The following is a 16,601-nucleotide window of genomic DNA, read 5'->3' as shown; positions in this document are numbered from 1 at the left end:
TAAACCAAGTGCGCTATTGAGTCTGGCGGATATGAGATTGTTATGGATTTCAGGGTCATTTAACCCGCTTGTTACAGAGCTCAATATAACTACCAGCTTCAGGTGGAGCGATGTCACACTCACTGATCTGTGGGTGTATAATTTGCCTCTTGGCCCACTCCCGTCTCTCTCTCTCTCTCTGATGCAGCTCCAGCAGTCGGTGTCGAGGGTGCAGTTCCTGGAGTCGTCCACTGTGGGGCGTAGCATCGTCAGTAAACAGGAGGCACGTGTATGTGACCTGGAGAATAAACTGGAGTTTCAGAGAGGGCAGGTGAAGAGGTTTGAGGTGAGACCAGATCTTTCATTTCCCCCACCTCCACACATAATAAAAAAAAAAAAAACCTGATGTTTTATTTTCTTCGTCTTAATTCTCATGATGTGTCCGTAGGTGCTGGTGTTGCGTTTGAGGGACAGCGTGGTTCGTCTGGGGGAGGAGCTGGAGCAGAGCGCCCAGGCCGAGGCTCGGGAGAGAGAGAACGCCCACTACTACCTGCAGCGGCTGCAGGACATGAGGCTGGAGATGGAGGATCTGACCCAGAGGGAGGAGGACAGCAGCCGCAGACGCATGGAGCTGGTAACGTGCTCCAAACAAATGTTATTATCTGCCCTCCATTAATCTTGTCAGTGGCGTCCTACCACACACACGCATATATACAAAAGTTGGTAATAAGAACAGGCTTGATTTCAAGCTTCATGGCAATATGTTTTTCCGATAATCCGGAGGGTTTTTAAACGGTTTGTTTATCTCAAGAAGCAGGAGAATTTTCTCCACCCACGAAGGAACATTTAATCCTTCAGTTTATCTCCAAAATTCAGACTCACCAAACTTGGAGATACGTGTTTTTCTTTAGACAGCGGTGACATGCCGTCTCCAAAATTTCCGGCTGCCAGAGCTGTTTGTTTATTTATTTATTTTTCAGGGCGGCCGAGTCTCCGTCGGGGCGTTTCCTCTTTTCATTATCACAGTGTCATTGCCGGCTCTGTGGCGTCAGACTGGCAGCTTGGAAGTGACAGCGCTCGTCTGCTCAAACAGGAAAAGGAGAAATTCAAAAGGGTTCACCGTGGGGGTGGTCTCCGTGTTGACTGACAGGTGTGACAGTGGCATTCATCTCCTCTTCCAGCTGCAGGAATAAGCAGCGTATTCCCCAAAGCTTTGAACTATTAAAATAATGGAGCTCTGGACTGTCGCTCTCCTGGGAGATCCCTCCACCCCCTCCCCTCCTCACACTGCCACAGGGTATCATTATTATTATATGGTGTCCACAGGATGGTGTTAAGGGTGGTGACAGTGCTGATAGTAATTATTAGTACCATGTTAGTGGCCTTGCTGTAGAGACGGCAGTGTCGGTCAATATCTGATCCAATCGAGTTCCCCAGACTGCTATGAAATTTAGTTCAGACATTCAGTGTCCCCAGATGATGATTTGTAAAGATTTTGATCCACTCACTTTTCCACAAGCGCCATCATCAGGTCAAAATTACTTTAATTACTTACTTTCTTTACTTTGATTTGTGATCAAATAACCTGCAAAACTAATGACGGACTTTGATTTTAGTGCTAATTAGCAATTATTAGTTATCAGGCTAATAGGCTAAACTAAGACTTTAAACTTGGTGAACATTATACCTGCTAAATAACAACATGCTAACATTGTCATTCAAGCACTCAATAACACCCTTATTTGTGCTGCTAGTTATGTGCTAATTAGCAAATATTAGCATGCTAACACACTAAACTAAGATGACGAACATATTAAACATTTTAACTGCTACACATCAACATTTTAGCGTTGTCATTCAGGCACATACGCCTCTCAGATATATCTACTCAATAACACCCTAATTTACGCTGCTGTGTTGTTTTCTTTTGTTCTTTCAGGCCTTTATCTTCATATTCTTTCATGTCTTAGCTTTAATGTCACCCTTTTGCCATGTAGTGAAAACAAGTGGAAAAACACAGTAACAATAGCAGCAGCTCGTTGCCCAGAAACTGGAGATAATTGCCGGGACAGAATAGTTCCTCACCACTACACGTCTTTGGCATTCCTGCCACCTGCAGACAGATCACCACCACTCCAGCCGGGCACCACCGAGCCGGCTAAATATAAACCCCAACAGGCGTTACTCATATGCAAGCTGGTAGACACTGTTTTAGAGAGGTACTTAAAAAGCCCTGGGAAAAAAAAAAATGCACTTCCTCCAGGCTGTGATTGAAAGAACACGGCACTTTGAGAACAGTCACATCTCTTCTGTTCTCATTAACAAAAACAACAGCTGGTGTATTATCTGGAACATGAGGAAACATCACTTTCATTACTGCACAAGTTTGATCATAGCAGCGCTAACAGCAGGAGGGAGGGCTTCAGCACACTTTCAGAGCTCCAGCACAGAAACACACACTTTCTGTAATACTTAACATTTAGTTTAATCATCTGAGTTTAATATGAGATCTCTGGTTATAAAATAATCATGAAGAACGTCTCTCTGCCAGCTGACCTCGTCACAGTGGCCAGAAAACACAGCTGTAAATCAAATGATTTATCTCTGATGAGACAGAAACAGACACAGATTTTTGGCGAAGACACTGGTAAATAACTAACTTCACTTCTGTACAATAAACCACCAACTAAGTTCAGTATTTCTTTGTTGTAAAATGATCATTTTATGACAATTTGAGCCTCATTTTCCTGCTATTAAGCTTCATTTCTTTGGGTAATAACATGAAAAGTAACAGGAACATGAACGGGGAAGAAATGCACCTCTGTGCATCAAACACTAAAGATAAAACATCCTCCGGTTAAAACATCAATCATAACATTAATATATATCTACAATATTCTCGCTAACACACGTTTACGAGCAAAACATTTAATAAAAACACAAAATCTAAAATATCTCGATTTAAAATTCCGAATCCTACTTTACTAGTGAAGTATTTTACATGATTTTATATTCTTATTTTCCAGACCAGCCTCCTGCTTCAGCTTTGACCTGATGTCCCTTTAATTTCATGTTCGCTCACTCTCAGTTTCACATCAGATTCAAGTAGTTTAGTTCAGAGGTTCTCAAGCTTTCTCACATCAAGGACCAAAACTGACACAAATTAGACCACGGACCCCCGTTTGGTAAGGTTTCGTCCCAGGGACCCCCGTCTGATGATATTTTTGTTTTGTTTGAAACCTAAATAATCTCACCTTCTGCCATTGTGTTACTTATGGATGGAATTGATCGTCTCGCTTTGTGCAGTGTTATTACAAATGAAATTATGAAATTTAAACCCACTGTAATGAAGCAGAAATTTCCTTTGATAAAACTCTCCGTCTTAAACTAATGTACACAGTCATCATGAGCAGAGCTGCTGTGGTTGGGTTGTTGGAGTACAGTGTGAAATTATATTTATCTGTTAGATTGACACATAAACAGTTAGATAAACATATTTTTTGCTCAGTGGAGACGTCAGCTCTGCTCAGAGTCACAGACTCAATCATGTTCTTGTTCCTGCTCACAGCAGATTTCTCTGTGACCTCTGAGCCGAGCGCAGAGAAGGAGCTTCAATAATTATTCTGTTATTAGCACAAAGCAACACACACACACAAGGATGCCCTTTAACAACCTACCAAGCAACTATGCAGACACACACACACAGCCCTCATGAATAGACATATTCATACACACACACACACACACACACACACACTCACTCCTCCACCCACCTCCCCTTCACGTTCTTAACGTCATCTCTCCCTCATCCTGCTTTCTCCCTCTGACTGTGATTAATCCTCATTGTCTCTTCAAGGTTATGGGCACACGCACACACACACACACACACACACACACACACACACACACACACACACACACACACACACGCACACACACACACACACACACACACACAAACATACACACACATATACACACACACGCACACATACACGCACGCACACATACACACACACACACAAACATACACACACATACACACGCACGCACGCACACACATACACACATACGCACACATACACACTCATACACGCACACATACACACACGCACATACACACACGCACACACATGCACGCACACACACACACACACTCACATTGATACATGCTTATGTGTCACTATGACAACCGCTGCACCCACACCCGTCTCCTCAAAGCCAACAAAGCCAATAACTTTGAAAGCCTAGAAGCTTGTGTGTGTGTGTGTGTGTGTGTGTGTGCGTGCGTGCGTGCGTGCGTGCGTGCGTGCACGTGCACGCGCACGTGCACGTGCAGTCATGTGTGAGAGGAGGCTAGAGACACAGAACAACAACAACAAAAACAGATTAGATGAATTAATAAATCACTCTATTCCTCCAGTGTCAGGGCGCGTATGTAACAATTTCCTCCTAAATAACCCGGCGCACTGAGGGACGTACGACTGTATGTGAGAGAGGACACGCCATTGGACGTTCACTGTTTGACTGATGAGGTAATACGGCCGAGGATGCGGGTAATTGCTGTGGCAGATTGGGCCTCGGGGTCTGTACAGGTTGTCGGGGGAATGAGAAGAGGCAGCTGGCCCACGCTGAGGTGAGCGGGTCCTCTGCCCTCGTGTCAACAGACGCCCTTCAATCTCACAATGTTTGTTTGTTTGTGTGTTTGTTGACAGGAAATGCAAGTGGAGGAGCTCAGCGCCGTCAGACAGGCGCTACAGGCCGACCTGGAGACGTCCATCCGCCGCATCGTGGACCTGCAGGCCGCCCTGGAGGAGGTGGAGTCGAGCGATGAGAGCGATACTGAAAGGTATTGGACTTTGTCTGTGTTTAAACTCAACAGTGGTGGAAAGAGACTAAGTACATTTACCTGGGTAATTTCTTTTCCTGCCACTTCATAGCTGCTTCTACAGAGTTAGATGTTACTCGCCTTCATTTATCTGGCAGCTTTAGTTACTAATTAACTTCACAAATTAAGATTTTTACATAGAAAGCACATGAAGACTTTATAAAATATGAAGCTTTGCTACAGATGAAATCACACAGCAGCACAAACAAGTGGAGCTGAAACAATTACTCTATTAACGAAGGATTAATTAGCAACTACTTTGATTGTGAAAAGTCATTTTTGATTTCCTGAACATTTTACAGTTTCATATCTGAGAATTTGCTTCTTTAAGGTTTTAAAAACTTTTAAAAATAGTTTTAATTAATAGGTTTCGGATATGAGGTTGGACAAAAACAAGCATCAATGTGATGAGCAGTTCTTTCTTTATTTAAGTTCCTGTTTTAAACTCTGTAAAAATCCTCTGCTGTGATTAATATATTATTTAGTTTAACGTGGTTTTCACACATAAAAAGTGAAAAAAATAAATGGAAAATTGGGTCTGAAGCACATCAAGACTTACTTCCTGGATCTGGCCTTGTGCCCCGCCCACCACCTGCTTGCTCCAGGTGGACAGGTGAAAGAGCAGAGGGCATCAAGATGGTTAGAGGAGGAAACATCAGAGAGACTCAGACCCAGACTCAGAGAAGGAGTCTGTTGAGACCAGAACCAGAGACTAGCAGACGGATCAGAACGGTTAGCGTAGTTAGCATCTTTTATTTATGTATGTTGTTTGTTAGCTTGTAACTGGCAGTGTTTGACACAGTGTTAGCAGTTGTGCTAATGCTAACACTCTCTCTCTGTACTGACCAGGTTTCAGGTTTATTTAGCCCCGCCCCCCCGCCCCCACAAAGCACCAGGATTGGTTCCTTGGTGGAAACACTCAGTCATGGTGTTGCTGACTGTCTTGTATTATATAAGAAAAACATCATATGGATGTTAACAAGTTTAAAAACCTTATTTTCATCAGAGGGTCTTTAATGAATCAGTTAATTAACTGAGAAAATAATGACTAGATTAATCCATAATGAAAATAATAATTAGTTGCAGCCATGAATGAAATAGAAGTTAAAGTCAGCTGCTCACACATTAATGCATCAGTAATAATGTATATAAACTATAGTCACAAGGGCAGTTTTACTTTTAACTACATTTCCTGTTTGTATTTATGTACTTTTACTTAAGCAGCATTGTCAATGCAGTACTTGGAGTATTTAACAGTGTAGTATTGGTACTTTTACTAAAGTACTTCCTCCACCTCTGACGCTCACCCTGTCACCACTCTGCCCTTCACTCCAGTGTTCAAACTGCTGAGGAGTCCCTGACTCGAAAGAAAGACCTGTAAGAACCTCATGAATGTGTGTGACTTGGTAGTGAGTGTGTGTGTGTGTGTGTGTGTGTGTGTGTGTGTGTGTGTGCGTGCGTGCGTGCGTGCGTGCGTGCGTGCGTGCGTGCGTGCGTGCGTGCGTGCGTGCGTGCGTGCTTCTGACTTTACAGTATCTGGCTGCACAGGTGTGTGGGTGTGACCTGAACGTCGCATCAGACCTTGAAGTGTCATCATTAAACGTCTCATTGTAATTCATTAAATGTGAAAGAGAACGTGGCCTGTTAGAGGAGAATTCCGCTTTAATGTAATTCAGAGTTTATTATTGTCGTGTTGGCCATCGTGTCTTTCACTAATAATAACATTATACTCACCAAAGTAACGGCTGAGATCTGGGAACGTGGTGATGTCATCACGGATCAAACAGACATTAACAACCTGTCTGATCCTCTGACTTCACCTCACCCTCAGATCTCAGCCGTTAACTCTGTGATTAAAATGTTAAGAAAACAGCTGTGACTGAGTGAACATGGCTGCCTGCATGGCTACTAACGTCCATGAGCCATTTCTCCATAAGAACCTGAAGGTTACAAGTCATCTTTAGATCTAAGATGATATAAAGTATGATCTTACTGTAGCGTCATTTGCACTTTTCCTACTTTTCCATAAGCAACTGAACACATCGAATCCAACAGCTGCATTAACTTCTGATGCAACTCTCTTATAAATAACAACGTGCTGCTCAGTGATGGATTATGCTCTGCAAGCTTTAAGTGATAATCAAACTGGCTTGAATGGAAACCAGTGGCCACCTGGCAGGTAGGAGAGTCGCATCAATCAGCTGATGGTGATGTAATGGAAGGGGAGGAGTCTCCATTCAGGCTGTGACGTGGTGATAAGCTGTGACTTTGCTCTGCAGTGACTCGGTGTCCAGCGCTGGCTCCATCGGGACGGAGGATGTCGGCGAAGGGATTCGTCACTGGTTAGGAGTTCCACGAGGGGGGTCCCGCGGCGGGGGCTCTCCCTATAGCAGCCACGGGGGGCGCCAGTCTGTCGCTGACACAATGAGCACCTACAGCTTCCGGTAAGCCCCGAGATCCAGTATCCATGTTTGTAGAGCCACGACAATTAGCCGATTGATCGATTAGTTGATCTAAAGCAACTCCTCTGATCCCTGGATGTTTGTCACGATGGACTTTATTTTGAAATGTCTCTTCTGTCCCTCTGAAGTTCTTGCGTGGATCCTGATGACGAGGGCTCTGAGGCGGGAGGAGCTGGTCCCAGAGGCGTGGGTCGGGCCCCGTCCTCCTCGGCCCTCTCTGAGCTGCTGGACGGACTTCGTAAACGCAGAGCCGGCGGCGACGCAGGCGATGGAGCTGGCAGCGCCGTCTCCCTGCCGGTTTATCAAAAGACCGCAGCCTCAACTCTGAGGCGAAGAGCTTCAGCCGTCTCTCTCGGCGCTCCAGACGACCCCCAGGAGCCCCGGCCGGGCCCCAGCATCCTCAAACCGTCGTCCCCGCTCCTGCCGCGCGCCGCCAGCAGTCGCTCCATAACCGAGTCTCAGCCGTCTGCCGCCGCCAAACTCTCTCGCTTCAACTCAAGCGACTCCCTCACTTCGGTTCCCTCGCTGCCTCGCCTCTCCTCGTTGGCTTCCTCCCTCGCCACTCGCCATCACCCTCCCTCCCTGTCCATCCCCGAGGAGGAGGAGCCCCTGCGCTCCGTGAGAACTCCCATCCAGCGCTCACCTCAGCCACTGAGGCGATGCATGCTGGGTAGTCTCGTCACAGAAGACGGAGGTGAAGGCTCTCTGGGTTCAGAATCCATGGTCTTCCAGAACCGCCGTCTGACGGAGGATAACGGGCGTGACGACGCAGCGTCCGACATCCTGCCCGCCATCCGGAGAGCTCAGTCCACCAGCAGCCTGGCCAGCTCAGTCAGGGGGGGCAGGAGGTCGCTGAGCGTCCACTTCGGAGAGCTGCCCCCCTCCACCCGCAGCAGGAAAAGCTCTGAGTCGTCCAGCTCAGGCGGCTCAGGAGGAAGTTCCCAGGGGGCGGGGCCAAGACACAGGCACGAAAGGCCGCAGGGAGAAAGACTGGAGGCCGAGGGCAGCGAGGGCGGAGACGTGGCTTCAGTCATGAAGAGATACCTGAAGAAGGAGATTGACTGAACCGGATGAACTGAGGTCTCAGGTGTGTAGACGCGGGGTCTGCTTTACGACCACTGGGGGGCGCCATGTGGAACATTTTCAAATTCGACAAAGTTGGAAATTTTTTTACTTGCCTCTCTGGGGTTTTTTATACAGATTAAAAAAACTGCTAAAACAAATGATCCTGATAAATAATTTTTTTCTGTTGCCTTCAGGGCTTCCGTAGTTTCTAGAACATAGATTTTATTACTGGAGATAGTGTCTCCGGCTCCATCACTTTGTTCCAGACTGAATTATCTCAACGACTGCTGGATGTATCACCAGGAGGTTTGGTTCAGACAGTCATGCTCCTCTCAGGATGAATTGTAATAACTTTGATGATCCTCTGAGTTTTCCCTCAGCGCCATTATGAGGTCAACATTTTAATTTGTCCAACACTCTGGTATGCACTCGCTCCTAAGTGCTGCTTTGGGAAACGTAAAATTTTTAGTGTGTTGGCAGAAATGCTTTTAAAGATCGTTCATTATCAGGGAATGGATGTGACTGAACTCTTAAAACTAAAAACCTACAAGAAGCTGTCATTCATTTCATCCTGCGGTTGTGAGTGTCACTCGCTCGGAGAGGAGCTGTAGCATGATTCATAAATATCTGAATATCCGTGTATTTTTAGACCCAGTTCAACTTTCAGTGAAGTGATTGTGAGGTGTTTGATCAACACAGGCCCAGACCTGTATCTGCGGCCGCATATGCACACGACACTTCTCGCGTCCTCTTTTCCACTCTGACCATCTCGTCTTTGTTTCTTTTTTTTTCCCATCATCCTCTCTGTGTGTCCTCATCCAGCTGTGAGCTTCACAGAAACACTGACGACTGCTGGAGCTGCAATCAAGGCTGAACACGATACTTGAGGAGCCATCAGGGATGTTTCTTCTGATTCTCCGCATTGATATTTAATCCACCTGAAAATGCATTTGTTCAACACACAAGCACTAAATCGACTGTATTTTCAGATAAGCACTGTTTGTATATGAATAAAATGAAAAATGAAAAGAAGTTCTTGTGAATTTATTCCACCTGTCTTCCTTATTCTGATATTCTCTGGTGTTAGCGAAGCTGCCACCAGCCAGGTTAGTTTTCCCACCTCTTTCATCTAGGATCAATTATCTTGACAGCTGTTGGATGCATTGCAGTGATATTTATTGGAAACACTCATCATACCCAGATGATGGATCCTACAGACTTTGATGACTCCCTGACATTTCCTTCCAAAGGAGCAGGTGGAGGTGATTGTCGCTTCGGCCATCGTTGCATTTCTAAGACGAGTTTAAAACACGTCCTCTGAGCAGCTACATCTTCAGGGCAGACTGGCGGCTACAGTGAGTCGCTATCAGAAAGTGACGAGACGAGCCCGAGCTACTGGGTTAGCATGCTAACTTCAGTAGAAGAGAAGGCGTGACAGAAACGAGAGTTAACATTGGTGTCGCTTAAACCACTTTTGGACACAGTTTCTTCTAGACTGGTAAGTAAACAGCTGTTAATGCTAACGTTAGCTGTGTAGCAATAGCAAAATAAATAGCTTCTTTCAGAGATTGGTTGGTACTGAATTTTTCTCCCTGTGTTTTATTTTGAAGTGCTGATCCATGAGAAGATATATTTGTGGTTTTAAGAACCAAAAACCATCTCAGTGTAGTTTTACATCTCCTCTCTCAGGCTTCTCTCTGGAGCTCTAGTAACAACAGGTCAGTGAGCCAATCAGAAGAGAGGAGGCTCTGAGCCAGCAGATGGTTGACGACTGAAGTTGAAACTTTTCATGTGAGCCTCCGTCGACGTCCTGGAGGTCGATGGCGGTGGAGATGCGGAGGAGGAACAGGACAGAACGCAATAAAAATAAAATGATATTTAAAATGGAGCATCCAGAGACTGATTGGCGTGAAGAATGAAAGCAGAGAAATGATATTCATATTGTGACTGTGAGAGTGTGGGAAGCAGAAGTGATGGAGAAAATTGGAGCAGGAGGAAATGGAAGAATCTCACCCACAGAGGAATGAAGCCACAACGTGAGGAGCAATGGGAACTTTCCTTCAAAGCTTTTATTTATATATTTTTTCATTCTTTTATGAATTCAGAGAGAGTCTATTGAACACTGTGTCGCTGAACGGCGACACGTGTGTTTTGTGTTTGCACAGTTCTTCACACCTGGGAGCTGCCCAGTGAAACGCTGGACTCACAGCAGCTGCAGGAGTTGAGGGTAAAGTAACTCGACCAAGGACGCAGCTGATGAACAGACGCCAGGACAGAGAGAGAGAGAGAGAGAGAGACATCTAGCTTCTCCACCCTCATTTTCCAGCCAGTGAAAAGCATCAACTAAAAATGTTGAGAAACTCTGGAGGCGTAAACTGACTCTCTGACCTTCTGTTCGTGGTCAGTTCCGCTGAACGTGGTATTTCAGACTTACAGTCTCTTGATGAAGTTATAAGAGGGAGGTTTTTTGGTTGTGTCTGGAGGTTAGAGCTGCACTGTCAGACCCCCCCCCCCCCCCCCCCCCCCCACACACACACACACACACACACACATCTGTGCTCTGCGGGAGCCGAGCCAGAGTTCAGCTGGAGGTAACATTTACTGTAAGTAACTCCAGTCAAAACCATCTGCAGCAGATGCACGTCGGCCTGTTCTGCAGCACAAACTCTCCTCTGCGTCACGGCCACAAACAAACACCACTGAGACGCAGTCCTACGGCCTCTATTTGAAAAGGTATTTTAAAAATGGGAATACATTCCTGGATTCCATCTTCAATTTCCATTGCAGCAGCTGCCAAACAAAAACCGTAAAATTAAAGTTAAATATCCTAATTCAAATAAAATGTAAAAACAATAAACTTACAGAAAAGGTTCATTAATATTTCTACAGAGAAAACTGTCTCCTAAATTATTATGAAGTGAATCCACTAAAGTTTCTGCAGAGAAACTTTTTCCTGATAATAAAATTAAGCATCAATCAATGAAATATTAACACAAGCTTAATATTCTAAAGTAAACCTTTTGTTTTGAAGACAAAGTAAAAAATACTGTGTAAAACAGATTAAAATCATCTCAAACTTCAACTTGCAGTATTTGTGTTAACATTGAATCTTTAAGTGTAAAGTAATGTTAAAACCTGTAGAAGCAAAATCTAAATACAATATTTACTGATTCAGATTCAGATCAATTTTCTTACATTTCTCATAAAATATAATAAACTGAAGAAATGCAAATTAAACTGTTAAGTCTCTGTATGTCGTCTTTTAACTGAAGTGGGGTTGGAAACTTAATTACAAATAACATACGCACGACTATTGACTTTATAACACTTTTATTTAATATATTCAGATGTAAATTTACAATATCAACCAATTATTCACAAATAGTTCTTCGGAGCCCCGGGATGATCTGAAGAACTAAAACTGGCAGTTAAATCTCAGAGCTGTTAGCTTTGAATATTTGACATGTTTCTTACTAATAACTTCCATGCTGTTGAGATCAGTAACTGCACACCTTACTTCTCAGGGAGGGTTCTAGTACAGTGACTGAATCTACCCTACACACATCAATGTTCACATTCACTTCAGATCAAACCAAAGATATTAAACAAATAGTATGATGAACTGTATATATTATGTGACTGTATAGAAGCACAGAGAACTTAACATTAACTTGGATTCATTCATTCATGGTGTATTGCTTGGTATTAACTGAATAACACATTAATTAATCAAGGACAGAATCAGCCTCAATTGACTTACAGCAACAGGGATTTTTCGGGGCTGATTCTGATTATTAGTAATCAAAGAGACAGAAATATTCAGAACTAATGCCAACACAAAACGACTGCTACATAAAGACACTCATGCTTTCAAGTTTCTATTATTTTTTATTATTTTGTCCAACCCATTTATATTAACAAAGATAGGCTAAATAACAGAAACACTTCTGTATAAACAGTATAATCTTCATGAAGGACTGTTGTATTAGACTATATCAGTTTTAGCTGGATGTTCCTAATAAATTGTCAACTGAGTGTACATTAATAATTATCAGCTGTGTGTACAGGCTGCAAAGAGCCTGACTGGAATGAACTGATTGCTTTTGGTGCTGTTTTCACCTGGGAACTGATACTGGCTCCCTGGCAGCCTAAAGATGTTGTTTAATACTTTTATCATATATTATTATTATCATCCCCATATAAGATGTTTTACCCTCCTCTTCCCCTTTTAAAAATGTGCCGCAGTAACACGTTTACTCAGAGTACATCACCTTTCATCACCAGCAGTGAGGGACCGTTTACGTGCTGACGTCACTGTAGCGTCTCCTCGTCAGTCTCTGGAGTTTCTGTTACCGGTAGAGTTTATTGCTGCTCTATCTGAACACAGTTAATGTTGTTGTTTTCTTCATTACAGTGACTAACTACCTGCTGTACATTTAAACTGAGCAGTTCTGCTCCAGCACCCACAGCTCTCTGCTGCTTATAGCGACTTTCACTGATTCAGCTTTTGTTTACATGCTGTTTAGAACTGATTGTTACTTTAGCTTAGTAGTTAGCTCTGGCTTCTCTCTCTCCTTTGCTCAGTGTTAAACCAACAAATTAACTTGTACATAAGAGTGTTGTGTTTTTGATGGTCCTATTAAAAAGAAAATACACGTTAAGCAGAGGGCGTGGCTACCGCGTGATGGACACCTGCCTGTTAATCCGGATATGACGTCAGAGCGATGTGTCATTGAGTTTTCAGTTCATCAAAGTTAGTTCCAACATGTTGTTTACCGGCGTTCAGCTGTTCTCAAAGACTCTCAGAGGAGTCGGCGGTTCAGTTTTTTCTGGTAAGTACATTTTGTTTTAAGCCTGTTTCTTTGCTAGCCAAGATTAGCATCCCTGTTAATATCACAGTTCAGGTGAAGATGCGCCTTGCTAACCAAGCTAGCCAGCTAGTGCTAGCGTTAGCTGATAACCTGTGTCAACCTGGGTTAGCCCGTGGAGGTGTTCAGTCAAAGCTCAATAAAAAGGCGAATTTAATCGACATTAATCTAATGACGTTTGGTTTGTGTTTCTCCATGTGACCTGCGTTAGTGTAATGCGCAGCGTTAATGTTGGTTAAAACATTGTCCTACATAGATACCAGTGGCGATTGCTCTAAGACTGCAAGGGAAGCTCAGCTTCCCCTAAAATTTCAACAAAATAAGTGGTCAAATATGTGCTGTTGTGTGAACATTTCATTGACTAAATATGCGCTAGAACACGTTCATCTTTTGTTCAGAATCAGCTACTTATCACAGGTAACTGACAGGACTTCTTCTCCTTCCTCCCCGCAGCGCCACAGAGCTTTACACAGTGTAGACACCGAGCGTCTCCTGACGTCACTGGGGAAGCAGAGAGTGGGTTGTTCCACTGCAGCCAAACTAGACGGTGATTGGATAAATGCTGGGCTTTGTCCCGCCCATCGGACGCTCAGCGTCTCTGGGGGTCTATGGGACAGTGGGCTGGCCCGGACGCTCGGCTTCTGCATGATGATTGGATGATCTGTCTGAGGCTGAGTCCCTTTTTGATTGACAGCGAAATGAGCGAATCAGCGATCTTGAAGTATAAGCATCCACCGGAGCAGTTTTCAAGTTTTTCATTCCGTTGTTCGGAGTTGATCTGGAGACGTTACTGATCCCCAGCGACTTTGTCTTCGTTAAAAACGACTAGCGTTGTGTTTGGCGACTCTCTTCTGTCACTCTGCGAATTTACATATAAATAAACGGACACGTTTTATGTTGTAGGCCGAAAATGAGCTTCCCCTCCTTATAGGACCAGCAGCCGCCACTGATAGATACATACATTTTTAATTACAGATAATTACTGTCATTTTACACAGATCTGTATGTAATTTAAGAAAATAGAAAAAATACTGTATAAATAATACAGTAATTTTTTTTTTTTTTTTACAAAAATGGGAAATAAATGTAATTCATTATGATTGGCATAATGCTTAAAATAGAAGTTTGGCTGTTAATTCACAGATCATTTCTGTAATTTTACAGACTTTTGTACTCAATTAAAAAAAACTGAAAATTACTTTTAGAAAACTTAGTTGTTTTCTGTAAAACTTTTTACAGTGTAATGGATTAGCTTAGTCTTAGCCTCCCGTTTGTATATAAAAAAGAGTTTTATGTTGTTTTTGTAAATCCATTTTTAAATTTGAAGTATTTATTGGTGGATTAATCGTTTATTTATATTTTTCTTTTTACTCAGTTAAACGTGAACGCACAGGTGTGATACACGTATTTTTTACATTCAGTGTAACTTTCCGTACACGTCATTATCTCCGACGTACATCGCACGTTCACGTCCTGCTTGTAGCTGCAGAACTCGGCTGAGAATCATCATGTTTTTAGGTTTTCTTCAGTATCGCAGTAATACAGTGATAGTTGTCTGTACATTTATGAGTATACCGGAAACAGGAAGTGCTAATAGTGAATTCGGCATCTTTAAGTGGCCGAAATGTAAAATATATAGGCTACAAAACGGGGCTCAAGTTTTAGCTCACAGTGTGAATCCATGGCAACATTATACTTCCTGTTTCTGGTAAAAGTTTACAGCTGCTCATATAAGTGACGACTTTTAAGATTTAATATGACATTATCTAAAAGACTTTGTAAATACTAATAATAATAATGATGAAGATTTTTAAGCTTATATTGATACTGGAGAAATCCAAAGACAGACAGCTCTGTCTGATTATAGCTGATGATGGTTTTATTTAATTATTAATTTATTCATTTTTAGGGGTAGGTTGTAAAATAAGGAGGTTAACGATGTTGCATAAATTTTTACCTTTACATTCAAACTGATGAGGGTTTTGTGAAGCTGTTAAAACAACATTTTTCTTTGCTCTGAATGGACGGAGGAGCCGAGTGTCCCTCATGAAACCTTATCTCACACTCAGATAATCCTCCTTCAAAAAGCTCTTATATTAAATGTTTTCCCTCCTAATACCTTGGAGGAATTCTGGATGATCCCCTCTTTAACTCGTGCACTGAACTCCTCCAGCGGCCGTAACAAACCTGCGACCCACTTCAACACGTAAGTGTGATGAAGTCTGTCATACATTAGTGTTCACTGATTGGCTCTCTGCGTCAGTCTTGACCTAATTATCATAAGTGGCTCCTCTGAATTGCAGATTCCTGCAGAATCTCATCTGAATGTTTCTTGACTTTAACGAGGCGACGGGTCCAGACACAGACATTTATACTGATCCAGAGCAAAAGTAAGAATCTGATTTAAGCTCAGATAGAGTCACTTTGTGGGTGAACATGGTGTTTATGTCTCTTTAACGATCAAATTCACATTTTACAAAGTGTATTTGAGGAGTTTTTAAAGGGAAGTTCAGATACTTACTGTACATGAAGTGCAGCTTCCCTGCAGGGACTTTTTTTTATTTTTGGCCGGTTTCTCAGTTTCTAATCTTTCTCAGGTGAAACAGAAGAAATAATTAAACTCTGCAGTTTCTTTTCGCTTCTTTAAAATTCTTTATTTCATTCTCACTGTGTGGCTGGTCACGCTGCTCTGAGATGTCTGTTCTCCCTCAACATCCTTTTATCTCAGAGAAATCACTATTATAGTTTGGACCTTATTATTTAGCTATTATTAAGTCAAGATGACCAGATTTCTGAAATGAAAGCCAGGGACATTTCCAGTCAGTATATCATTAAAATGTCCAGTGTTTGTATCTATGAAACAAAAAGGGGAGTTGTTGTAACTGTTGTACTGTAATAAACTGATAGAATGAGCAGGTCTGCTGTATTTTTATTGGATCACTCAGAAAACTTCAAATAAAACACAGAAGAAGAGGAAATATGGAGCTTTAAAAGCGACTGTACATGTGTGTGTCTCTTTCTGTAGATATGAACAGTGAGTGTGAAGCAGCCGGTTCTCATCAGCAGCTGGAGAACAGCTGTGCGTCAGGTAGGAGAACCTTCCTCTGTGATTGCATCTCTGCCGCCGCACGTGCTCAGATGATGTATATTGAGCCTGATTGTCCTCACTTGTAATTGCCGTTTGACTTACAGTAATGGCGCTGCACCACAGAGCCGGTGTCTCACTCTGAGATCGACTCCTTGCGATTGAACGCACCGTCAACGGCTGCGGATAAATCACGTTCCTGCTGCCTGAGTCCTCTTAATGAAATTGATGAGAGAAGGCAAATAAAATTAAAA

The 16,601-nt window shown here is 42.9% G+C and overlaps 1 protein-coding gene and 1 long non-coding RNA gene across 4 annotated transcripts in view; both read left to right on the top strand.

Moving 5' to 3' along the window:
• Nucleotides 1-9,426, top strand: part of LOC130186758 (unconventional myosin-XVIIIb-like) — a 41,924-nt gene extending 32,498 nt beyond the window's left edge. For 2 of the 3 annotated variants that reach the window (XM_056404033.1, XM_056404035.1), the window contains exons 38-44: nucleotides 188-325; nucleotides 428-613; nucleotides 4,695-4,828; nucleotides 6,203-6,244; nucleotides 7,147-7,311; nucleotides 7,458-8,416; nucleotides 9,217-9,426. In XM_056404033.1, the coding sequence (XP_056260008.1) occupies nucleotides 188-325; nucleotides 428-613; nucleotides 4,695-4,828; nucleotides 6,203-6,244; nucleotides 7,147-7,311; nucleotides 7,458-8,394 (1,602 nt within the window). In that variant the 3' untranslated portion in view covers nucleotides 8,395-8,416; nucleotides 9,217-9,426. The remainder of the gene's footprint in view (nucleotides 1-187; nucleotides 326-427; nucleotides 614-4,694; nucleotides 4,829-6,202; nucleotides 6,245-7,146; nucleotides 7,312-7,457; nucleotides 8,417-9,216) is intronic. The other variant, XM_056404034.1, reaches the window with a different exon arrangement.
• A 3,658-nt stretch (nucleotides 9,427-13,084) lies between these two features.
• On the top strand, nucleotides 13,085-16,179 carry LOC130186598 (uncharacterized). The gene is made up of 2 exons (XR_008830311.1): nucleotides 13,085-13,226; nucleotides 13,716-16,179. It is a non-coding gene; the product is annotated as an uncharacterized LOC130186598 (long non-coding RNA).
• Nucleotides 16,180-16,601: the final 422 nt, after the last annotated feature.

The sequence above is a fragment of the Seriola aureovittata genome, chromosome 18 (assembly GCF_021018895.1).
Source record: "Seriola aureovittata isolate HTS-2021-v1 ecotype China chromosome 18, ASM2101889v1, whole genome shotgun sequence".
Classification (NCBI taxonomy): domain Eukaryota; kingdom Metazoa; phylum Chordata; class Actinopteri; order Carangiformes; family Carangidae; genus Seriola; species Seriola aureovittata.
Note: the sequence above shows the minus strand (reverse complement) of the source record. Positions and strands in the feature narration are given on the sequence as shown.